This window comes from Trachurus trachurus (genome assembly GCF_905171665.1).
Source record: "Trachurus trachurus genome assembly, chromosome: 18".
NCBI lineage: Eukaryota > Metazoa > Chordata > Actinopteri > Carangiformes > Carangidae > Trachurus > Trachurus trachurus.
This window is the reverse complement of record NC_139909.1, coordinates 28,750,929-28,777,698: the sequence shown is the minus strand read 5'-3', so window position 1 is coordinate 28,777,698 and position 26,770 is coordinate 28,750,929. Positions and strand designations below refer to the sequence as shown.

Genomic DNA, 26,770 nt, shown 5'->3' with positions numbered 1-26,770 from the left:
AATTTCAACTGCCTTGTATACTCCACCAGTTAGAGCTACAAAGGCTCCCGTAGTTAGCCGAGTGCATTGTCTACAAATAACCCGCGTATGTGTGTACTGCGTATGTGTGTACTGCGTATGTGTGTACTGCGTACGTGTGTACTGTGTACATGTGTCTCCATTGTTTAAGTTCAGCGTTACTCCTCAGACCTTCACTTTAGCATGGTGGGGTCATGTAAACATGAGAACCTCTGGCTTCTTCTTCCAGTGGTGCAGGGTTTGAAGCAGAGTGAAAACAGTGTGAACCATACTAGCTGAAAAAAATATATCATCGAGGTTCAGCACCAGTGTGAAAACACACTTAGCTTAGCTCCTGCAGTTTAGGCAATGATGATGGCTACGGTCACTATTTTAGTAGCGTCCTTGGGTGTCTTGAAAGGCGCTATATAAATCGAAACAATTATTATTATTATTATTAAAATGATACATGTCAGGCAATAAAATGATATTTTATCTTTTTAAGTAGCCCTTGCAATTACACCAAGAACTAGGGGTCCAAGTACCCCTGGTTGAGAAACACTGCTGTAGACCCTATAGATAAGTTCTCATGGGAGACTACGTTCACACACACACACACACACACACACACACACACACACACACACACACACACACACACACACACACACACACACACACACACACACACACACACACACACACACACACACACACACACACACACACACACACACACACACACTGGGTCTTTGCAAAGCTGCAATTTGGGGCGCTGTTTCCACCTAATGCAGAGATACAATCAAAATGACAGAAGTGACAAATGGTCCCAGTCTTTGTATGAAAGGGGAGCAAAACAAATTTTAATGAGGGTCGAGTTTAGGATGGCAGGTGTAATGGACATCACAGAGCTCAGATAACAGACACCACCGCCCAAATCCAGCTCAACCAGATTCAATTTGCAAATCAGGACCATTTTCTCTGTGAATCTGAGAGAGCTGAAAGTTAGACAGCATAAATTAGCGCCATTGTTTGGGGAACGGCACAGACGCCCAGAGGCTGTAATGACACCAGCCACACGCACTATCAGCAGTCGATGCGTTTAACGCTTAACAGCATTCAACGACAGTCAAGGTTGATTAAATAGGTTGCTGCCGCAGCAAGACTTCTCGGCTGATTGAGTATTTGTTTTCTCTCTCGCTAACAAAAGGAGTTTGTTGTGTTTTTTAAGATCCGCAGGTATCTTGGACACTCCTGCGGAGCCACTCCATCAGTAAAGTGGAACTATAACAAGAATCTCATTGAGCTGCAATCTGAAGTAGAGGCAAGAAGAAGAGCTTTTTTACTCCCAGACTACCTGGTAATGCAGCTTGTATAATTTTCTCTCACAGACAGGGGCGGAAAAAAAATCTGCCGAGTATACAGAAGCAAATGTTAAGTCGAGAACACGAAAACTTGAAAAAGACACCGTTATACAGATGTAAACACTTGACTCCGCCAGCACAAAAGTGTGTACACACACCAACAGCCGCACACTCAAACACAAGCCCTCATCAACCAACGTAAACTGACACCACCACCCATCAACCAGGCTTTAAAAAAATCACATGAATGCTCAAATAGGTATTTAACATTTCCACCAGCCAGAGACATCACCATTTACATTCTACAACCACTATTAGACATCATCATCAATCTGCGCCATGGCAACCCATAGCAGACTGTAATGATCATGAAAACAGGAGGGAGAAATATCTTCAAGGACACACACAGTCTATTTATTAGATTATTTATGAAAGAGCTTATTTATGCATCTGTGTGTGAGGAGGAGTGATGATAATCCAAAATATGTCACACACACACACACACACACACACACACACACACACACACACACACACACACACACACACACACACACACACACACACACACACACACACACACACACACACACACACACACACACACACACACACACACACACACACACACACACTCATGGTAAAGCGGAGTGGCATCAATTTCAGTATAATTGAAATCTGCCCGGTGGTGCTTAAACTGCATATAGTGGAGGAGACCATTAAAGTACCTCATGGAAATCTGATCATGGAAATTCACAGCTCATATTGGGGTCAGTGGAGGTCACAGTGCAAGGCTCAGATAAGCTAGCGGCTAGAAAGCTGTGCAGATGGGCCTATTAGGATAAGGGAATTATTGTAGTGGTCAGGGTGGCTGATACAGGAGAGATTCTGACTGTGACTGACTTTTTTTTCTTTTTGCTGAGGGGGTTCGTTGCTTTAGCCAAGTCAGTAAATGGTGTACAGACATGTGGCGGAGCGGTTTTATAAGGAAACCAAACTGACAGATGATATCTGGATCAAAACATTGCAGTTACAAATATCAAAGATATCCATTAGCTGGATGGTTTAAAACAAGATTTGAACACTACTCGTAAGTAATAATTCACACTATTGATCAATTAAGTCATATACTATATGTCTGTGTGTACACTATTTTGGAAAAAAGGGTTTGATTGGTTAAAAAATGAAATAGAAAATGTCACACCCTTTAATAAAGAGCACATCCTTTTTTTTTCAAAGATGATGCCCCCTCAAAAATGTCAAATTTGTTAAATATAGTATTACTTTTGGGCAAATACCATATACACTGTTGTAAATGGAAAAATAAATCCCTGTCAATAATCTGTTTTAAAAATGAACTAAACAAATATTTTAGTTCCTTAAATTTACTGGCAGATGGAAATGAAAAAATTAATGGTATGATGGAAATTGCAATACGATGTAATTTGTTTATTTGTGAAGAGTCCCAATAAGTACAATGCCTTCAACTTGTGTTATACCTTTTATTTTATTTATTTATTTATTTTTCACATATTTAACATAGCTATTTACTTATTCAGTACTAAGCCTTGTAGATTTAATTTTCTATTTTTATTGTAAGAAAAGTAATGTCTTCTAAAAATAAAAAAAAGAATGCAACAGTTTCCTGTTTGAGAATGTATGTACATTTTGAACACAATAAAGTTTGAGAAAAAAAAAAGTCTGTGTGTGTGTAACTCATGTTTCTGTATGAAAGACTTTTGCTTCCCTCTTGTTTCTGTTGCTGTGCTCCTGTTGTGTAAATGTTTTACTGTAGCACAAACTAAGGCCTCATCACACTGTTTCCCACAGGGAGACGTTGCTTCTGGACCCGGTCCACTGCTCAGCAGTGAGTCAGCAGAGTGGCCTCCATGTAAACTATAGGATCATCATGACTAATAACTGAGTCATCCTTCAGATTCTAAAGATTGTTTTCAATCAGACACGTCCATTTGGTGACCTGACTGATGCTGCACACGCGTCACAGTGTTCAGCCCTTAGCTACACTCTAGTTTTACAAGGAGCTGCATGCATTTTGCAAGTACAAGTAGTGCAAAGTAAAGCAGCAATGTTGCTTATTCAAGTGAAGTCGCTAGCAGTGACAACCAGATTGACAGTAGGACTAACAAGCTTTGAATCACATTGCCAAGGTGAATTAACAGGACAGATTCCTAGTTTTCGTATTCTGCCAACAGCATGTGAATGCAACATGAGAGCTGGGGCGAGTCCACAAGTTACTGGCATGTTTCTGGTGTCAAACACTGTGTTTACATCTTGTTTTACATCGACCACTCAGATGTTGACCTGTGACCTGGTAAAATATGACGCATCGATAGCAATGCATTAATCTGACACAGAGATACAGTATCTACCTGCTCTAGCACAACACTACAGCATGTTCTGCAGTGTGCAGCATTGTGTGTTAGATGCTTATGAACGCAACTTCTTTTATTTGTAAGAGAAAGAATGTGCAGTTTCTTCTTCTCATTGTGTCACTGTGACGGTCGTTACTGTGGGAAGTCAATAACTGGCTGCCATTGTCTCTCTTTTGTTAACCAGTCACTTTTTAAATAATAATGATAAAAGTTATCACAGCATTGTCTCCAGTGCCGGAGGTAATATGATATTACAGAGAGAAAATATGGCACAAAGAAATCACCATCGCAGCATGAGTTCAATTCAAAGTCACCGGGAACCTTGTCTCGAATGTAATTCCATACTTCCCCAATGATCCCATTAAGTCCACTGTTAAATTATTTTTCAGAGTGTTCTGTCTACACACGGTATGTTAAATATGCCTGCAAACACACACACACACGCGCGAGACAGAGAGCAGAGGTGGAAGAGAAGACAGCGTCCTTGAGCAAACATGTACATCTTTTCCACGAGATGGGCACGAAAAAAAAAAAGGCAGAAGAAGAAGGAGAAGAAGAGGAGGGAGGGGAGGGGGGAAGAAAGCAGAGCAGCAGACAGCAGTCACAGTCTGCAGCCACTATCGCCTTGGAGACAACACAAGGACATTTTGTTTTGCTTTGCTAGCTTTCCCATTCTATCCAAAAGGATGAGGACAGAGAATGAAAGAAAGAAGAAAAAGAAAACAAAGCTCAAGAGCACCAATGGAGGTGAACAAGTTCTTAGTATGCTCCGAGGGACTCGTCACTGACCTTACAGCAAGAAACTGTTTTAGCTGGGACTTTTAGAATGGGCTGGATAAAGAAACAACGCAAACCTGAACACTAAATTGCTTTTACAAAATTCTTATTTCAATGTCAATTAAACAAATGCAACCTCTGTGCAGTAGGTTTAATTAGAGTAGGTATTGCATAATGATACAAGGTAAAATTTAACATAGCTCAAGTGAATAACCTGAACCCTCAAAGTAATTAGTTGAGTTTCAATGCTAAGACTAAGTTCATTAAGAGTGAATAAAACTTAGTCAGCTATTCATGAGTCTTAAACCAATGGACTTGAGAGTGATCCTGCACCTACCTAGACGACCTTCTCATTCATAAAAGACAGAGGCAAACTTCTCCTGGCTTCCTCTCATTGAAACACCAACTCCACTCATCATTTACGCTCCGCTTCTATTACACAAAATCCCCTTCACCAAACGCATGAAGTCTGTTTCCACCACACACGGAGCTTTGTGCTTCATTTCAAAGCATTCGTTTCAAACTAATTAGCCTCTCTCTCTGTATCCCTGGGCTCGTGGCTTCCACAATTAGATAAGCCCGCTCTACTTCGCTCCAGGAAAAAAACCTGCTATGCTATTATGAAATGAATCCGGTTTATATGGCTTGCCATTTCCGCACCGAGAGCGGGTTTGTCGGCTCTGTGAGAAACTTCTGCAGACTCAAGATCAAAAGAGGTGGAAAGGGCTTTCGGGGGTAAAAATGAAACGAGCATCAGACGGTAAAGTGACTCTTCCAGCCTTGTGCTGAACCCAATTACCTCCTAATTTTAGTATTTGAACCTTTATGCATGGTTACATCTTTAGTAGGCATTTTCACAGACTGTAGAAAATATTGGACAGTCTAAGCGTGATGTCACCCACTTGCTTTCGACGAGCCTGTTTTAAAGTCCGCAAAATGGGATTTTGGGGAGCTGGGACACGTATTTTTAGACTGAAGTGTACTTGAAGCCCAAATCCATGATCATGTCTGTTAATGGGTCTCTCAGAAATAAATTACTACCATATATTTGGCTGTTTGAACTGAGGGTGCTGCTTTCACTCTGTAGTCTGCTTCTCTTAAAGTTATAGGTCTGATGTCAGAACTTGTTTTACCTGCAGGCAAACTTGGTTCATCATTATGATCAATTTACATGGCAGTTGTTTATGGTCCTCACTATTTCAACTCGACTGGTTCAGGCACTAGTGCTAACATTGTCAGAACCAAGGTTCGCACTGGTTAGCAAACTCTACACAGTATCAGATGACAAGCTTATAAGAATGTTAACCAGGAAGTGTCTTCAACAGATGATCTGGTTCAAGAGATTGAAAGGTAGGTCTATTTTTAAGTTTGATTGTTTGGTTTCTTGCCATAAGTGGATGGTGGCGATTTTACACCTGCTGCAGTTAGTCGCTATTGGAAAACGGTTTAGCGGGGGCTAGCTGGTTAGCATGCTAACTTTTTTTTTTATTTAATGAAAAAAGTGTGATAGAAATGAGAGTGAATGTTGGTGTTGCTGGCTGAGACAGCAACACACTTTATGTCTTCTGATTACATTAGCTGTTATGCTATTGTTTGCTCTTTTATGGTTTATGGATTTATTGGGATGGGTCCAATGTTCCTGTTGTCAGTCCTTGTGCTATGCTAAGCTAACCGGCTGCTATGCTAAGCTAACCGGCTGCTTGTACTTACTCTACAGATCCTCTCTTCTAACTCAGCCAACAATGTTTCTGGAATATTCAACTAAGCGAGTCACACAATATTCATCTCTAACAACTGAAAGCAAGTTGGAAGCGTCTCTTGATGTCTTTGCTTTAAACATGAACCTTGAACCAAATCATCTGTCAAGCTGCCAGTGATTACCGGTGTTACAAAGTGTCATAATGAGAAGCTCAGAAGCTTCAGAGAGTGTGAGAGAATGACAGAAGGAAGAACTGGCAGCACTTCAAGACGAGAAGTTATACAAATGCGGTATTTATATTTCATGTAGGAAAACCCATGCAACAGGACTAGTCTGATTAAGTATTTCTTATTTCATCTGTCTGCTTATAATGAGGATCATTTCATATTTTGGTCCAATATGGAAATCTGACAAATTTGAGCTTAATCATAAAAGATCTGTCCCAGTGGAACAGTTAGGAAACAAAACCAGAGTGAATTAGACAAAAAAAAGAAAAAGAAAAAACCATCTATCGAGGCTCAACAACTATTTTGAGCCATCTCCCAACATCAGTACCTGCTCCATAATGGCCTGATTCACTCCCAGTGTTATCAATTCCCCACTGTTTATGTCACACGATCCCACCAAATAAACACTACATGTGTCCTCGCACAGTGAGGAGAATGGTCGGAAAATAAAATGATGATAAAGGTCCTGTCATTTAATGGAGCCTTTTGTGGTGGGCCCACAAATCCATCAGAGAGTGCAACAGGGACGTGTGTGTGTGTGTGTGTGTGTGTGTGTGTCTGGGTGGCGGTGGTGGAGGGATTGGATTGGATTGGAGGTGCGGTAAATTATGCAGCCAGACATCCGGTAATGCTTCGATATCATCTGACATGATGAGAACCGTAATGGATGGGAGCTATGCATTGTTTGGCAATTAATTTCTCATTCCCAGGCTCTCTTCCCAGGACTTGAGAGGGCATCTATGGAGGTCACGCAGCCCTGGGAGAAGCGTTTGCACTGGGCTGATATGTATGCACACGGAGACGCCAGCCCGCAGAGACGCTGGCTGTGTGTTTGAGTTAAATGACAGAGGAGATGTGAGCCGCGTCTGCTTGCATATGCACTACAGTGAAGCACTGGTGGCTGAAAATCCCTGCACAGATGTGCTGTAAACGCACACAAAGACACTAAAATACAAGTGCCATTGTTTCCTTAACGTGCTGCATGCAAATGAGCTCATCAAAAGAGGATTTTGCTCATTTGATTTTTATTTATTTATTTCATATAATCTCAAACTGTCTCAGAACCCTAATAATGTCAGGCATCTAAACATTCATAGCACTATTTGTCTGCATTCAAAACTGAAGAAAATAGCAACATTTTCTGGTTAAGATGAAGAAATGTTTGAATTCAAACCTGCTTGAGTAAAGCTACTGACAAAACCCAACATTGTTAGACTTAGCGGGGAACAAAAAGGAGGACAGGGGAGTGTGAGCACATGAGCAGGGGGGGATTTCAGACTCACTAAGAGCAAAGACACGCTCCCTCCAAGGCCTCGCCGTTTGCCAAAAAAACCTCCAGTCAGTTTTTTTTTTTTTTTTTTTCAAAAACTGTCACCCAACAGTAGAATGGGCCAAAATGGATAAGGCAAAGCTGTGCAGAGGAACTCTGACACCGGTGATAAAGAGAGTTAAAGATGCTTCAGAGGCCTCCAATCAGATTTGCTCGGCTGATTGGCCAAAATAAATCACTTTGAGCTTGTGTGCCACCAAGCCTGTTAAATTTAATGTGGCAATTTTGGGGGCTCGAGAGAAACCAGTAGCCACACACACACACACATCAGGAGTGAGTGAAAGAGCAGTGGGGAGGAGGGGTGTCCCCGAACAATACAGCTTAACCTCAGTTATATACCTAGTTTTTTTTTGTTTTGTTTTACTCCTATGAGTTGACATTCATCATTTTTGAAACCGCTGCCAAACAGAGGCTTAGATCACACACGGCCCAGCTGATTGGCTGTGTGTGTGAGGGTAGCTAGTGGTGCTGATTGGCTGTGTGTGTGAGGATAGCTAGTGGTGCTGATTGGCTGTGTGTGTGAGGGTAGCTAGTGGTACGTTTACATAAATGAGTAAAGAAAAAAACAGCACAAAAACAGGTGTTTCACATGAGACAAAAGTCTTTGATTTTTACTTGTAGCTTGTGTTTTTTTTTCCTCCCTCCACAATTTCTGCACATGTCAGGAGAGATGAATAGGCTGTTGGCCTTAATTGAAGGATTGCCTGCCACTGCTCTCACTACACAGGTGATCTGTGTATGGTTTCTGGATCAAGGTGGAGCCGGCGAGGCTGGTGATGGATGGCCAGTCAGCGGGAGGGACGCCAGTCAAAAAATCATGAGATGTATAACGGGGCTATCGCTAACCGGGCCAACCAACGCGCCACGCTGCAAACCACTTGAAATATGAGCTCGACTGCTCCTGTGGACAAAGGCGTCATTCAAAATCCATAACGAGACGTAAAACACAAGCACTAATGGGATAACAATGATTACATTTTATAATATATCACAAATTATTCTTACATGAGGGACTATGGCTGAAAGAGGCTGTGTACCAACAAAGCGTTCTCTGTCTCTGCGCTAAAAAAAACTAAAGCTGCATTACTAACAGAGCCCCATTGTGTCGCAGCATTAAAAGGGTCGTGCATTTGTGCATGTGTTTGTGCGTGTGTGTGCACATGTGTTGGAGAAATCATTCCAAAGTATAATCCTAAGCCTCGCAGTTTTCCTCGAACAAAATTGCCCTCTGCAAGAGGTGCATCAGGCATGTGATAAGTGCGTAGCCTGCAAATAAGCATGTAGCCTACATTCCTAAGCCTCGACATCAAAAAGGGCTTCATGCAGCATGCAAAAGGCTGATTTTTTTTTTTTTGTGGAAGAGTAGCATTTAGTTTGAATTGCTCAGCAAGATATTTCCTTAGAGCTTTGTAATCAAGAGAGAAATTAATCTATGATGACGCATGACAACTGTGGGGTGTCACTAGAACCTGCATAATGGAACGTCAGAGTGCGTCAATCAAAAGGAAAAATGAAAGGTATTGGATGGTTAGCAGAAACAACACAACAGTTTTTTTTTTATTGCCTCTGAGCACACTGAGTCACGCTTAGATTATCTCCACCAGACTTTGCCAGCCAGGCATCCACTGCTCAGACAGTCTTAATGAATTTAGCACGTGTCAGACACTTCCAAAAACAGAGCCAAGGCGGGCCTGAGCGTCCAAAACGTCGGCTGTTTTTTCGCCACGAAGGGTCGGGTCCCCGCGTCTGCGGAGCGCCGCTCAGCGCCAGCAGGCCTGGCGCCGTGCCCCGGCCAGATGGCAACATGTGGCAAAATTACAGAGCCACCAGACAGGCCAATGTATCTGTGACAGCCACAGCGCCCGCATCTTATGCACCAATTATGAGTCAACAAAAGAAATCACTCCTGCAGCGGCGCGTTCAGGCTTCAGAGGTTTGTCTCGCTGAAATATGAGATGAAGGGAACACTTCACAGACAGACTGCAGAGAAGTATCAACACACTCAGAGACAGTGATCACTCTATTCTGTAAACACTCAGGGTGAATGATAGGAATCACCAACAGTCTCCCAGTGCGTGTTCATATAAAAACAGTGAACACATCATTGTAATCAATCAAAAAGGTACATTAATGCAGGGATGTACCTATAGGAAAGAGTGTTAATGAGCAGCACATGCTCTTATGTTAAGAAAGCACACTGGTGCCGCTGACAGCAGCAACAGCAGGTGTGAGAGACTGAAGCACATATTCTCATGTGGCTGCCCTCGTCTTTGCAGTCCTGTGGAGTGAATGCAGCCGCTGCCTCCAGCTCGCAGCGGCAGAGTAAGTCAGGTAAAGGTGAGGCCGGGAGTCATTTCTCCTGTTGAGTTTGAAGAAAAAACCCTGCATGTAACTACAGTCCTGGAAACTTAAATAACTGTAGAAAAAAATACACTTTGTTGAAGTGTGTTACTGATACTGTAGGTTCCAATACCTCAGTTCCATCTGATCTGATACCAACACTGAACCAGCACAGTGCTCACTGGTGTCATTTTTTTATGTAACGTAACATGAGGCTTTTCATACTCATCCAGTATCCTGCTGTGACTGAATGAGTGGAACTGGTGGTGAAAACAGAGAATTTTTTAAAAATTACACTGACACAGAAAGTGTAATTGATGTGGATCCCTCTCATGTTTCCGACACCCAAAACATTTAATAAGGCCAATATTGAAACAGATGCTGATCTAGTGGATCAGATCCGTGTAAACCTAAAACATGACGAGAAATAATAATAAAAACATAAACATGGTAACACATTACTTGACGCCTATCTCTATAACACATTATAACCATACTTATAATGAGTTATAATGCAGTTATAGAACTGTATAACTATAGTTATAAACACTCATAAATGATCATAATGCTTTATAACAATAATCATAACACACTATAAAACATTTTATCATGATTTATAAGGTTATTATAATACGTTATAATTGTTAGTAACTCACTGACAATGCCCACATCGATAATGCATTATAATAAATATAGTTATAATGTGTTATAATTGGCTTATAAACATGTATAACTATCATTATAAACACTCCTAAATTATCATAAGACTTTATAACAATAATCACAACACATTATAGAGCATTATAACTCTATTATACTTGACTTATAAGCCATTATAAAATGTTCTGTGATGTGTAATGCTTATTGTTATAAAGCCTTATGATAATTTATGAATGTTTATAATGATAGTTATACACGTCTATTAGCCAATTATAACACATTATAACTATATTTATAATGCGTTATCGATGTGGGCATTGTCAGTGAGTTACTAACAATTATAACCTATTATAATTCCTGACCTTATAAGTCATGATGAAATGTTTTATAGTGTGTTATGATTATTGTTATAAAGCATTATGATCATTTATGAGTGTTTATAACTATAGTTATACAGTTCTATAACTGCATTATTACTCATTATAAGTATGGTTATAATGCATTTTACGTCAAATAAAGTTTTACCATAAACATAAAGGGCCAATGCAACAAGTATCATTATGTGGCACAGACAAGCTACTTTTGATATTATGTGTAACTTTTGGAGATGGAGAATATAAAGTAGTTTATATAGAAGTAAAAACATCACTAAGATCACAGTAATAAGCATATAAGTCATATCTGGAGATCATGGCTGATATATCCGTCATAGATTGCTTATTGACCTGTGACCAGGTTATGTGTGTCTGAAGAATAGACACATGGCTGGCTTGATAAGCAGCAACATGCTTTCAGGAGGACAGCGTTCAGATGATGTGATGTACTAGTTCTGATAGAACAGTCCTATTCTTTTCCCCCCAAAGGTGATTTACTGGTCAGTGACAGTTCTGCTGCTTGTAATCTGGACTCTGATTTCACGCAGCTTTCTCTCCGCTGAGACCTGCCGACCTGCAAACCCTCTCTGTGTCTTCCAAACTGTCCCCACCCACAGGAGTGGACGGTGGACAATCGACATCTTCTCAGAAGATCAGGGTGACCTTTGTGAATGAGTTTGCATTTATTTAATAAAAAAGTCATATTGCTGTTTAAAAAAAAAAAAAAAAAAAAATTGCCTCCACTTCCTGAATGCTCCTCACTATTCAAGTGTTGCAATATGCTTTGGCTATTTTCGTGTTGGAACCGCAGAGCGTTCTGTTGCACTTGTCCTTGCATGTTCTGCATTCAATCTGATCATGAAAAGGGGACTGATGGTAAGAGAGCTTTTATATCTGCCTGCTAACAGCAGTCTGTGAAGCACTTTTTTTTATCACCAATTCAGTGAATTTAATTATCAATGGAGTTGTCATGGAAGCACTCCCGGGCATAGATCATCTGTCCTTGAAAACAGGCTGTTTGGGCTCTGTGACTGCAGCGCATATACAGATTAGCACAGGGTTCTTGTGGGAGGTATTCTGAATGCAGAAGTTTATTTTCGTTAATATCAACAAATGTCACTCTCCGATTCTTTTTTCTTTCTTTCTTATTTTTTTTTGGAAGGGTTAGAAGATAGAAAATCAAGCCCGGAGCCCAAACAGCAGCAAAAACAGGTTTTTCCAAAGGATCAAAAAGCATAAAACATCATTAAAAGAGACAGTAAAAGTTTGAAGTCCAGATATCATTACCGTGCCCCTGTCTAATGCGCTGCAGCATGTGCTGCTGTGCCCTGGCCCATGTGGTTTGGCACACGGCACCGGAGCCCCAGCTGTGGGTCTGGCCGTGTCTCTCCTGCTCTGTTGCCCAAATAGCATGCTCCACTGGTACGGCAGGTCATGCATGCTCATGGAGGTGGAAAGGAGCGTGCGTTAGAGCGATCAGAGACTGACACCTTTCTGGGAGTGTTAACAGGCGCTGTGATCATGACACTGGATGGAATTTCAGAGGCTACACGTCTACGGCAAAAGGGAAGTAGCTACTCCACTGGCGTTAGACTCCTTTTTGGTTTATCTGGCCAGATTTACTGAATGACTGCCTCTTCTTCAGATTATCAAACCACTGGGTTTTTCAGCTGGCGGAAAAAAAAAATCCTGTTTTGATCCAGTACCTTTGCCTGTGGTCAAACTTTATTTTTTAGTATGTAATATCTGCACCACATCCTCTGCACATCTGTGGCTCTCTCCTGCAGCAGCCACTGTTGTTGTGACTGATATTTCCACTTTGCCTCAGTCACATTTATCTCTCTGATCTTTTTACGCATCCTCACCGGAGAAGCACATAAATGGAGCAAACAATACAACGCAGCAACAGACAGGAGCTAATTTGTGTGCCGTGATGTGGCTGACAGTGATGCTGATTCAAACAATTTTGTTGCAACTATCCTACTGTCTCAAAATTAGTCTCCTCAGGAGAGAGGATTGTGGGGAAATGTGCACAGCCGGCAACGCTTGCTTTATCCAGAATAAGCCTGTACCCCCGAGTCCGTACTGAACTTGGTCCGGGAGTTGATCAAACTAAACAGTTTATTACTCCAGAGTCCATTCAATCACTCTTTCATTCCTTATCAGTCTGTTTATCTGACATTTATATTTGTTCTCTGACTCCATCCATCCACTTAATGCAACATTTTACTATCTATATTCATGCAGCAAACTCTTTGGAACGCAGCCTATTCTGTGCAACAAAAGCCAAACACACAGCTCAACATCTTACTAGGAAGTCTAGTGCAGAGAATGTGCACTTGCATGTGAGTGTGTGCGTGTGTGTGTGTGCGTGCATATGGAAGTGTGTGTGATCATTGTGTGCCACTGTTAAAAATTGATGGACAATCATGTAATACAGAAAGCACATAACAACACAATTTCACTCTCCTTAACTACATCAAATTATATTATGGGTAGCCGTGTATCATCAAAAGCAAACACTGTAGGCACGGTCACTGAATAAATGAATACATTATGGGGTGTGTTGAAGCAGGACGCAGTGTATTAAAAAAAAAAAAGGGATGAGGAAAAAAAAATTTGGGGTAGAGTCGCAGCCAGCTAAGGAAAACAAATTAAAGTGGCAAGCGGCAGGTAGAGAAAGCTCCAGAGGAGAAAGCCGAGGTAGGGACTTCACAGTCAAATAACTTGTGACATTTTTGACTAGAGCTGTTGATGAGATAGCACAAAGAATTACCTTGGTGTGTCAAAACGGGTTCTTTTTTTCCTGTTTCATGCTTCCCAACAAGCGCCAATTTATAAAAAGAACAATGGAGTGGAGAAATTAGACTTTTCAAACGAGTTTGTGGAAGTTTAATGCGAGCAGCCGTTAGTTCCTTTGCAAAGGCACCAAGGAGAGAGAGCGAAAGACTCAAGCTTGTGGCTTAAAAAAACACAAATGTGAGAAATTCTCAGTATTAAACCCTCAACGAGTCAGAGACCTGAGAGTCTGTTCATTTAGTTATCTTTTTGCGCCACTATCAGACTATGGTAACATGAAAACTGATAAAAAACACATTATGTGAATTATTTTGGCCATCTACAGTCTGTGTGTTGGGGGCACAATGAGCAGCCTTTCATACTGTGTTGCCAATTGTCACCAGCCTACACTATCTTGAGGTGACACATTCTCTATATAAGTATTTTTAAATTACGTCTTTATACTTGACCGAAAGTATGAAAAAGAAAGTGTAAACACTTTGCGATGCCAAGCTGTTCTTTACAACCCACGACACAAAACTGTTGAGCAGAACAAACAGCATGTTGAGAGTTTTGCCCTTCTTGAAGCCTTTCAACTCGCAAGGCTAAATGTAGTTGTCCAACTTTGAAATGCTAAATCCCTCAGGGACGGAGTAGGGTTGTTCTAGGGGTGTGGTTGGACGGACCGCTGAAATACTACATTGCACTGATTTGAATGAATATTAGGGAAATGGATGAATAAAAATGGTCTTACCGAGTCTGTTGTCCAATGCGCCGAAATCCAGAGAGTACTTCACCACGTGGTAGTTGTTCCAAACGTACAGCAGGTTGTCTCTGGGGTTATAATCCACAGCGGCGATGTATTGATAGGAGTTGGGGAAAGGGATGTCCAGAAAGCCATCTTTACTTAGTTCTGTGTTGTAGATGTAGTCGATCTTGTTTCCTGTGGCCTCGTTGTCGTCGTCCTCGTACACCGACTTCACCACGTAGAGGATTCCACAGATCATGAAGGCGTTGGAAGCCGAGCGCTTGTCGTAAGCCGTGTCCCAGGTGCCCTCCACGCGCAGGGTGTAGGGGTTGAGCTGGCTGATGACGATCCGCCCGTTGTTCTGCTCCGTGGCGTAAATCACCCATAGGCCGTTTTCGTCGACAGCCAAGTCGATGTCCGACTTCCCTCCCCAGCGGTACGGAGACGTGTCGTGGTAGTTGGCGTTGGCGATGATGGCCTCGCCGCTCTTGATACGAGTCCGCAGGTCGAACTTGACGATATTACGCGTGCGCTCCTTGTTGAAGAAGAGCGCCCCGTCGTAGACCACGAAGCCGGTTCCGTCCACACGATGCGGGAGTTTGTAGGTGGTGGTGGGCCTTCCGGCGATGAAGTCTTCTTTGGAGGAGTATTCGGTCAGCGTGTCGGTGCGGTACGGCGTCCAGGGCATGTAGTAGATCTTATCGGAGGCTTGGAGAGGGTCTTTGCACCAGGCTCCTGACTGGTGGTCCGACTCAAAGAGGTGCTCGCTCTGGTACACCCTGCGCAGAAGCCCTGGGCACAGGAATACTGAGGAGCCAAAATGGGGGAAAAACAAGTACAGAGTTACATTGGCAGGTATTAAACCAGAGAGGCAACTGAATGCAACAAAAATGAGCTTATGTCTGAGTCTTCTCCACTGTGAAGGAACAAGTAGTTCAACCATACCCTTATACTGTGGTCACTATACTTTCAATGCAGCACTTATCCCTACACATGTATTAAGTCTTCATTTGTTGCGGCTTTTGTAAAAAGATACTTCTGATTCACTCTCTGATCCTTAAGGCAATTAGCTACAGTGTCATTGAATGAACACAGCTCCAGCTTGTGGGGAGAGGTGAATAGATTAATTGAGGGTTATCACTTCTGATTTAATCCAAATCAGAGGGTGTTATCACAGGCTGACTTACCCACATGCACACAAACACGCACTTACTTAAGTTCTCTTCAGATTGTTTGTTGTTTTTTTTCCTTCCAAATTAAACATAATTGCACCAGAAAAAAAAAGATTTAATTATTTTCTTCATTTAAACACTGTGCTTATTTCTTAATAAATAGTATTAAACATGCAAACACAAAACTAAAAGATTTTTATAAATAGCTTCAATTATCGGCCGAGGCAGCTTTTTAGGAGGAAGAGAACGAAACGAAAGGGAAAAATACAGTAATTACATCATCTATATAATGATTGCCGGTCCATTATTTCATTCACATGACATTTTTAGTCTGCGGCATGATTTACGACACCGCACACGGGAAACTAATTATATGTGAACTGGTTTGTACTCAAATCTGATAAAGCTAGGCCAAGGCAATACAGCTGGAGCAGGTCAATAGTGGGCTCCGTTTGCGAAAGCTAATTTCTGCTCATTATGGATTATCTGAGACTGAGGCAATTGTAATTTTCTGTCTCCCTAAAAAGATGACATCTGGATTCAGGGTTGCAATGACTAGAAATCCATAGTAGCTCATGGATTTAGATGAATCTTTACATTTTTAATAAACAAATAAAATAAACACAGGCTGAAGTGCAAGTCTGATAAGGTACAATAAATTATTCATACAGTGGAGTTTGCCTTTTTTTCCCACAGGTTTGGGCTCAGAATAAATCACAAATACAAACAAAGTGCATGTGTATTTGTGTATCTGTGTGTGTGTGTGTGTGTGGAGGCTCCTTCCGCTGTAATGGGCCAGAAGCCTGACACAGCGCTGACAGGTTCTAGCCGCAGATCCATGGAGGGGTAAAAGCTGCGTGCTCCGAGGAGGAACAGGAGAAAGAGACAGCGAAAACAGAGGCTTCTTCCCCCTCTTGTAATCTCTTAAGATTAAACATGTTGTCTACCTGCAGGTGAAAAATGTGGCAAGATGCGTCCCGTTGACATAGCGCCTCAGCACACATCTCAGCGGTTGCTCTGCTAAATGCTAAGAGGTGCTGTTTCTACGGCTGGAGGAGGAGGAAGAAAAAAAAAGAAAAGAAAAAAAAGGCAAGATGTGCTGAGGTACAAGGTCAGAGTGGGTGAGGTTTGTGCTGGCAGCACGCAGGACTCTGAGGAGGAGGTTGTAAAATATGCTTTCTTAAGGATGTGTGAGCACAGGGATGGAGCAGCAAATGACAAGATATTAGAGGGAGTGATACAAAAAAGCAATCATGGCTTTCATGGGGAATTGACAGAAACTGCGACTGCAGCGGCGCAATCGCTTCCAACAAAAATGTTTTCAACTCTCCCGTCACCTTCATTTCTCATTCTCTTTGCCACACATTTCAGAGGTACGTCATTAATTAACGGCGTCTTTGAGACTCAAAAAAAAAAAATTTACTGCGTAGCTGTTAAAGCAGAACTCTCGACTCTGGTTTAATGATTCCTTTTTCCCATCTTTGACTTCAATCCAGCTTTATATTTAACATCTGACAAAGGAGATGTTTTCCACTCGCGCAATAAAACACAAAGCTCCTGGGGGCGCCAGTGAAGATTTAGCATATGTTCTGCAAGCATCATGCACTGCTGATAAGGTAAGAATATGACTGCTATGATCCGTCTCCCAGTATTGGCTGGTGAGTCCCTGAAGGTTATAGCCATCATCATGTTAGAGCCATAATCAAAAATGCTGACAGCTTATTGGACAAGTTATTGATCACTCTGTATAGCCCTCTCCTTTAATATTATGCAGCTGATAAAGCAGAGCTGGAATAATCTTCAGTTATTACAGGAAGGAAAAACATCAGAGTTATGGGATTTCAGCGGTGAGCAGGCCTGTAGTGACCTCACTGGTCGAAAACCATTATATATACAGTATGTGGCAATGTCAGAAGACTTGATGAAGAACAAGAAATGAAGTAGGAGTTGCTTTAGATGCTGCAACATGTACACATCAGACACAATAATAATCATGCTGGTTTGGGTTTATTTATAATACACTTTCTACTATTTCATTTTCCCCATGAATGACATGTTAGACCACATCGATGAACCACATAATGAGAGTGATCCCATAAAAATGCCTGAACCCGTCACCAAAGGAGATTTAAAAACAAAAACAAAAAGCAAGCATATACCCCAAAATGAATATGCAGGTGAAAAATGAAAAGTTGTTGGCATTTAGTTACCTTTTTGTTCCACTTCTATGTTTAGGCATGAAGGGGGAGAGAAAGACAGAAAAAACAAATAAAGAACAGGTTAATGGTGTGATAACTGTCTTTATTCTCTAACAGTCACACAATAGAACATCAGGTTAGTGGAGAGAAAGAAACTGCATCACACACTCCAGCCTGCAGGAAAAAGACAAGATCAATCAGGTTTTAAACTGTTGGAGATGGCCGAGGGATGGGAATGTGTAAAACAGATGCACGGCATACGACTTTTTCCATAGTCATAAAAAAAACAAAAAAACATTCAAACATATGGTTGCAAGCTTTTCAGTTTAAAAGGTACAACTAGAGGGGAAAAATGGATGAATGCAAATAGGGTCCATATCACACTGTGCAGTGTTGTGGTCTCAAACTGATACTCCTCTATCATTTATCATCTGACTGATGAAGCTAGCATATCACTACACACCTCTATTATGAGATAGCATCAGTGGTGGAAACCTGTGTGAATTGATTTCTTTTTGTTCACCTTGGTGTAACAAGTAACTGAGAAACACCTCAAAAAGCCAGGATGGCTAACATTACGCAACACCGAGCAACACCAGCTTTATTTTGAAATCCACCTGGCAAATCTAAGACTATAGTGTTGGATGTTTTCTCGCCTCCACCACCACTAGTCATATGTGATGTTTTAGCTCATAAATGTCCCATGTTAACCAGCTAGCGGCTCTAACTCTGCTCCTCTGCCGGTTGCGGTGTGTACGGTGGGGTTTGCAGCATTTCACTCTGAAAACATCTGACAAAACCAGAGAGAATGAATCAAACCATTATTGTAGAAGATCATAAAAAACTAAACAGTACAGAGATCTTGGAAGAACTTGGAGGTAAAACTGTATTCTCTAATGAAACACGTATTTGATTTAATTTGAATATTGCCACTTCTAAGTGAAAAGTGAGAGCTGTTTCGATTCTACAACTCAAGTACAACAGTAAGTACACTGAAGGCCTGTTGAAAAACCACTTAGGCTATTACATCTTAACTCTATATATCACTTCCACTATGGACAGGCTTTCTATGTCAGTCACGGCGTTTTGCTGGTCTCTTCCATTTGTAGCAGGGGTTAGCATCCGCCCAGCAAGCCTGCTCCTGTCCCTTCCCCTCCAGTAATCCTGCTTCTAATAAGAGAGGATTAACCTCTGTTACCAGGGCTTACAAGAGTCTTCTCCTCCAAATGGAGAGTGCAACCGAGTGAGGTATGGAGGTCAGTGGGTAGGCGTCGGTGGGGGGAAAGTTTGAAAGATGGGAAAGTTATTAGAGGAGAACAATATTAATGCGAGGCAGTGAGCCAATGCAAAACAGAAAAATGAGGTGAAGCAGTGTCGGGCGGAGTGAAAGGTGTTAGGGGGGGGGGCTTTCAACAAGTAGTGTGTGTTTGTCAGATCATAAAGCTACAGCATGGCACCTCATCAACAGCAAATACTCCAGCTGCCATTGAAACACCATAAGTCCAAACCAGGCCTGAGCAACAACAGCTCCGGGGGCTGAAAGCTCAACCTGACATTACTGGTGACTCAGATTCGCCAATACCTGGGAAACCGCATGCGGACGCCATAGATCAAATCAAAGCAAACTGCCAAAACGTTGGCGATCGAAGCCTCTTCACCTCCCGTGAGCAACAGCCACACAACAGGGGCCGCGGGGGGGCCCCGGCGTTTCTGATTGAGCGGTCGCTAACAGTGGCGAGGGGAGAGGAGGGTAATGATCTATAGAAAAAGGCATTAGCGGCGGGGATGTGAGAAGTGGTATACGACGCAATCGCCGGGGGAGATGGGGTGAGGAGGAAGTAAAAGGATGTGGATGAAATCCCCCGACAAGGAAACGTGCCACTCCCAGGGCTACACGCAGCATCTGGCCCCTCGTCTGACACCAACGCCACGCAGCAAGGTCGTCGCTCACATCACTCACACCTATTTGTCCACGTCAGGTCCCATCATGTATGGCTACATACGCCGCAGAGACGGACCGGCCTCCCATACCCACTTGTGGAGATACAAGGCGAGCAGCGAGGAGAAAAGGCAAGAGTGAGAAGGGGAATTGATTCATTTGAAAAGCTTCTTTACTCCACCCAACCACCCCCATTGTGACCTTAATACGATTTTGGTCACGGCTGTCACTGAGTAACTAAAAAGCACTTAGCTCTCTCATCCTTTTCTCTCTCTCTTCTCCTTGTCCCCTGTCTGGTGTCAAAATATGCCCATAAATTCAAATAGAAAAAAGTAGTTATTTCGGAGCTCCTCTAAAAGGGTTACATCCACAAAAGAAACTCATCTCATTCACTGGCTCTGATGAAAAAACTTTGTGTGTGTGCTTCTGCCCAAAAACACTTGAGCCTTTTGTGTTGATCATCAAGGACACATGAGGACAATTTAATGGATTACATATACAATAGACAGTTCAGCATGTCCCTCCGTTTCCTTTCTCATCCCACTAAGACTAACAACAGGAGCTTTTTACTCACTGTCCACTCGCATGGAGACCATCTGAAAGATATACAAAATGCAGATAATGGAGACACTCTAGTGAATTGTGTGATGGTGATGTTAATGCTAATCACATTGCTCTCCAACACACTGTGCTTCAATGAAATCAACTTTAAAAACACTGAATGAGGTGATGAGCTTATTATTTGAATAAGAGTTGATGAGCACTGAGTGGCTCTCTAATTTTTTAAAAGTAGATATGGGATTGAGATAAATTTGAAAAAAATTTTTTTTTAATTAATGATAATAAATAACAGTTCCAAAATGGTTCTGGGGCCACACTCAGAGCTGCAACTGCAGCTGATGCTTTAAGTTTGAATTTCGACAATTAGTTGTCACCAATTTGATGGACGATGGGTGGAATCTGCTGCCTGATCCATCACTCCGTTCTGGCGGTGACAGTTGGACGCACCATCAAGACTGAAGAACGTCTGCTGCGTTTTTTTGTTTAGATTTCTTTCCTTGAGGGAGAAGATAACCAGCTGTGACTATTCTTCTTTGGATGCCAAAGCAAATCAGAAGGAGAGAACGCCATCAGTGACAATGAAAAAAAAAGAAAAGAAAAACCCAATAAATTCCTTAATACATTTTCAGATCTCCTGGGTTTTTCAGACTGACAACAGTTTGATAACTGGTGTAGATTCACCATGGAACAAATTAGCTTTTTTTTACCAACACCCTGCACACAATAACACCTGGAAGCAGCCAATACAAACAGACTTATCTTTTAGCCATTGATAAGCTCCAGTGAGGCTGTGTGGGGGGTTAAAATGCTGATCCTTCACTTTCCAACACAGCTAGCTCCAATGATCTGGAAACACCCAACACCTCTAAATCAATACATTATCTTCCATCTAAATTACCCCCCACCCCCTTTTATTATCAATCTCTCAGGTTGGTTTCTGTAAAGTAGGTGTTCTACCAGGCCGCGGTTAAGGTGAATGAACCAGTGGCCACGTTGCAGCCAAATCTGGCAACAGGTTTGGGCAAAAACAATAACTGGCTGATCCGTGTGCATTCAGCTTGTAACAGTCTGGCTGCTCGCTGGTTCACCCTGCCAAACACAAAGCTGGAAAAGGCGACACGGCCGTTTCTGCGGCTTATCTAATTGGTCAAGCTGTTGTAGCAAATTTAATAAGACGAACAAGCGACCTACATGTATGGCTTCCCCTTAAAATAACACATTTCCCTGGTTATAAAGGAATGCAGCAGCTGCTCATTACAAACCCAAAAAAAACTTACAGTAAATGCAAAGAAAAAAAAACTGGTTTGTGTGCACGTAATTCAGCTTAGACAGTGCACGTAGTGTAAGCAGGAAATGCTGGGAGTTACTACCATACCTCGCCCTGTAGAACTGCAGATTTATAATGCAGTCTATTTGTTCAGATAATGCATAATTTCCCATATCATTTTCAGCGGAGCAGTGGCTCTGCATGCTCATTGTAGTCTGCTGGCTGCTTAAGACACATACAGAGCAGCTAACAATGGAGACCTTTAGCTGCTGTGAGCAAAGACCCCGTCATGTGAGCGGCAGCCGTATGGATTTTCATTTGAATAATTAACGATTCCCAATTTCACACTAATGGTTGAGAGGTATCAGAATGGTATCATTAGCCACTAATAGAGATTCATGGCGGAATGGCTGCAATATTTTTTGCAATATCCACCCCCACCCCACCCTCCACCCTTCCTTCCTTCCTTTCTTTTTTTTTATTCCATTCGCTCTCTCTCAGCCAAGGAGTTGCAGAGTGCAAACCCCTTAACTCCATCCCATCAGCTTTTTAATTAATGACACAAATTACGGGGCTTTGAATAGCATGTGCCTAAGGATGGGGGAGGACACGCAGGCTACCATCTCTCTTTCTCTGAATTCTCTCCTCGGCTCCTTCATTTTTTTTTCCTATCATTTCCCTCCGCTGGTGCTCATGAGTCTCCCATACCATCATTACAGGTTCCATTTCTCAACAGCCCTCTTTTTCTTTCAACCACTTGTCTGCTCTCTTTGTGCTCCCTTCTCGTACTTATTCAATCTCCTCCCTGGTGTCTCCTTTCCGTCTCCATCACGTTCTCTCTCCTTCCCTCCTACTGGGAAGCAGCTATGCTATCTTATAACCTTGACAATGCAGGATGCTAATGCGTGTGTGCTCGTTCTTCTGTCTGCGCGCACACATGTCGGCATGCGTATGTGTGCGTGTGTGTTTGTCTCTTTTTGAGGGACAGGTGCAAGGACTTGGCGCTCATCCAGACTGCTACCCACGTGGGACCAGCCAACAGAGGGAGGAAAAAGACAAGTGCGGCCTAGGCAAAACAAAATTAAATACATTTTTGTGGAACATTGCAGCAACTGGAGCAGAAATAACCTAATTGCACCTTCTAAAATATGTCTTGATTTTCAAGGACCTTGAAATTATGGAGGAGAACAGAGGAATATTAGAGGTGGATGGGTGGGGGGTAGGTGGTGGATGTGGTGGAGCACCCGCTGAACAAAGAAAGAAAGAAAAAAAAAACAAGGAAATGGAAAAGGAGCTTTGATTAGTAGGGTGATCATTAAAAGGAGAGACCCCCTGAAGAGACCAATCTCTAATTAGTGCTATATCCTCGACACTTGGCACCCCAACAAGTCTTTAGACGTGTGTGGGTGCACGTGTGTGTGTGTGTGTGTGTGAGTGTGAGTGAGTGAGTGAGCTGGTGGGGGGGGAACGTGGAAATAAAGGCTGCGCTTGTGTCGCATAAATGGAAATGTTTATGAACATTTCTGGAAGCTTGTAAGAGCATTAATTCCGATATGTCACAGCTTTTTTTTTCCTTTTGTCTCCACCCGTGAAGAAACAGGGGGATGATCCTGCGTGTACGCTGCAGAGCAAGAGTGCAGCTGCTACAGAACAAGAACCTGATAGATTACACCGCCTTATATAGCCATTAGTGGGGGGAAACAGTTTCCACATGTCCAGATTCACCTCGTTCATACCACCATTTATCCACACTGGTAATCACTGCGCAATTATCTCCACCTCCCAACTGGGAAAATAAAGCTCCATCTTTTTTCCCCCCTCTAGAAAGACCATTGTTAACCCCCAAAACAGCCTTTATACGTACCACACTTTGTAATGTGTAAACATTATGTAACAGTAAATATGTAGCTTGTATGTATATTATCAAGCAGGTGATAAAGCTGGACTGTTTGCTAACTTTTTTTTATTAATTGTATGAGACTGTGATGGTATTACGTCATGTCTAAATGACTCGTTTCTCACATATTCTAATTAAAAACACTGGTCACTGCAACAAACACTAACTTAAAGCAGAAGTAAGCGGAATGTTTGTGTTAATATAAGTCTTAAATAGTTGTATCTTCTGACAACAATCACTTATACAATCACTTAGAGTGTTTGGTCTGAAACACGGGTCTGTCAGTCACTCTGCTCTGCTGTAAGCCCAGGAGAAAACTTTCCTTGTATCCTACAACCTTTAACCAATGAGGAGAGAGAACGGCATAAAGGGGCGGTCCTCTCTGTGTGTGCAGCCAAGGGATGCGCGTGAATGTGGTGACGTAGGGACGAGGGCGGGGACTGCTAACTCCATCTGCTGACAAGAAGTTAGCCAAAACCACCGGATCGCTTACTTCTGCTTTAATTATCTGAGATATTCTCCTCTATCAGCCAATTGTGATACATACATTTTGAAACATAATGACCAAAATGTTTCTATTGTATGATTTTTTTGTGTCTTTTTTCTGCTCCTACATCACACACTCTCTACTCTCCCTCCTCTGCACCCAAAGGGAGACATTTGTATTTGTAATAGTTTTTTGCTTTCTTGCTTGTGCCCCGGTCTGTGCTGTTAGTCAGTCGGCCAGTCTACTATTCCCGTCTGGCCCAAAGCCAATAAAATGATTTCACTCAAATTTTGTGTAACAGTGGGAGTAACATCACCATTCAACCACAGCTGGCCAGCAGCTGGCTGCGCTGTGTAGCACAGATCTTATATAACATGTCTCCTACTGCCGCTGGCTTGGAAGCTATAGAGGCCATGTTTGTTTACTTTGTGTTTCTGCATCTCTGCAGCAAATCAGCATGCTGACTGGGCTGTCCATCAAACACCACACAGACACGCCCACTCTGAGGCTGGGGGGAAAATGACTAGTTCTATATATACACACACATACTGTCTAAATAGATATATAGATACATATATAGGCTGTGTGTGTGTGTGTGTGTGTGTGTGTGTGTGTGTGTGTGTGTGTGTGTGTGTGTGTGTGTGTGTGTGTGTGTGTGTGTGTGTGTGTGTGTATATAGTCTCTGCAGTTTCAGAGGAATGTGTTGTGACACGATCAATCCCTGCAAAATCAGGCTGTGACACTGCTGCAAATCTGTGGGTGTGAGATATGTGACAGAAAGTCATGGTCATCAGAGCTGGGTCTGGGGTCTGGGAGTGGTCAGCTGTCACTGAGTGATGAGATGGCATCACACATGGAGAGAAGAAGAGATGGTCACTCAGGTGGAGGGAGGAAGAGCAAAGAGAAGAAGAAGGAGGGAACAAGCCCAGACTGTCTGAACACGCAGGGTAATGCTCACTGGCATTCAGCGGGGAGCGAGGGGGGGAGGGGGGAGGTTGTGTGATGTATCTGCTGTCACGGTGCTGACTCCCACACTAGACCTGATGAAGGTGGATTGAGGAGCTCAAGGGCAAAAAAGCCACTGAACTTCCATACAATCTGCTTAGCAGATTTACTGATAACGCCACATAGAGTGATCTACTCTCCAAGAAGCTTAAAAGTTGCAGAAAGATTATCCGGGCAAAGAGAACCGCCCGGGTGCTTGTAAGGTAGAGCGCTGATGATGTTTGAATACTAAGTGTGGGCAAATATCAAAGCACATTTTCATTCGAGCATCAGCTGAGACATCTTTTTTTTCTTTTGTTAATCTAAAAATCCTTAGATGTGTGTGCGGACATGAGGCGGACTGATCAGACACAGATTTCTGGGGCATAACAACGATCACAGCCGTGCAGTCCCATCCTGGTCGCACAGGTGCTGTTTACCTTAGGTGTGACCACTGACTAACAGGCCCTGTAATCACACTACATTATGCCCCAAAACTGCATTGTAAATGATATCCATGTGTAGAGCATCAATTTCATGGCTTCACCTGCCAACACAGAAGGACACGGAGATTGGTAGCAGGTGCTGAGCAAAACTTGCCAAAACAATCTATTCCATTATTCGATTAGGCCCCCTCCTGAACCTGCAAGCGCTGTTATTATTAGCAAAATGAATTAAAAACAAATTAGGTAAGTTGGAAATAAAAGAGCACATTACATGGCAAGTTCAAATGAGGAATGAGGCTCAGGATTACGGCGCTCCCTTCAAATCAGGAAAATTGATTGCATGATTATATGCCCTGGCTTAGCTTCCCAAAGCATGAGCCATATCTGACAGGGCTGAGCTGGATCCCACTGTGTGAGGCAGGATTCTACATTGTCCTTATTAGCTCCAAACAGTGGGGGGAACTAGTGGCTTATGTATAGCAACAGCCTGCCAGCAGGTTTTCTTCCTTTGTTCTCCCACTCCCTTCTTGTCTCTGCCTCGCCGTCTCTCACTTTCCCTCCACTTCATCAGCTGCACACACCCAAGTGTCGCTTTTGAAAAGTGAACTGAACAAGCGGTTCCCTGGCAGGACATGCAATTAGCCCCTACTGTACTGTAAGTCTATTTTATTTTGGGGGTTTTTGGAGTGGAGGGTGAAGGTTTTGACCGGTCATCTGGACCAAATGAGTCAATTTGCAATGGAAACTACACAAAGAGCTACATCTAATTACTGGAAAGAGGTGGTTGACTCAGGGGAAAAGGACAAAAAGAGAAAAAAAAAAGTAACAGCAAGCTTTCAAGTTCAACAACAGAGAGACATGGCATCACCACTTGGCTTTCTGGTGCGACGACGAGCCGGTGAGGCCAGCGAGTGGATGTAAGCGCTTCATTACCGCCGACGAAGCCAGAGCGGCAGCGTGTGGGGGTTTTGGAGGGAGACACGGTTGTGGCGACCTCTCATGAGCTCAACCTTTAGGGAGGAGCTGTGAAAAAGGCAGGAAAGTTCCACGGAGAGGAAGACAGAGGCTTTAATAGGGCACTGAGAGAAGAGCCGTGGACCGCGGAAAGTCTTGGGGGTGAGAGGGCGAGGCG

At 42.6% G+C, this 26,770-nt stretch overlaps 1 protein-coding gene across 1 annotated transcript in view; it reads right to left on the bottom strand.

The window, feature by feature from the left end:
• Positions 1 to 26,770, bottom strand: part of LOC311002080 (adhesion G protein-coupled receptor L3) — a 224,850-nt gene that overhangs the window by 74,516 nt on the left and 123,564 nt on the right. Inside the window, exons 6-7 of the mRNA XM_083993299.1 lie at positions 18,070 to 18,084; positions 14,694 to 15,494 (exon numbers count right to left, since the gene is read on the bottom strand). Coding sequence (XP_083849425.1) covers positions 14,694 to 15,494; positions 18,070 to 18,084 — 816 coding nt within the window. The remainder of the gene's footprint in view (positions 1 to 14,693; positions 15,495 to 18,069; positions 18,085 to 26,770) is intronic.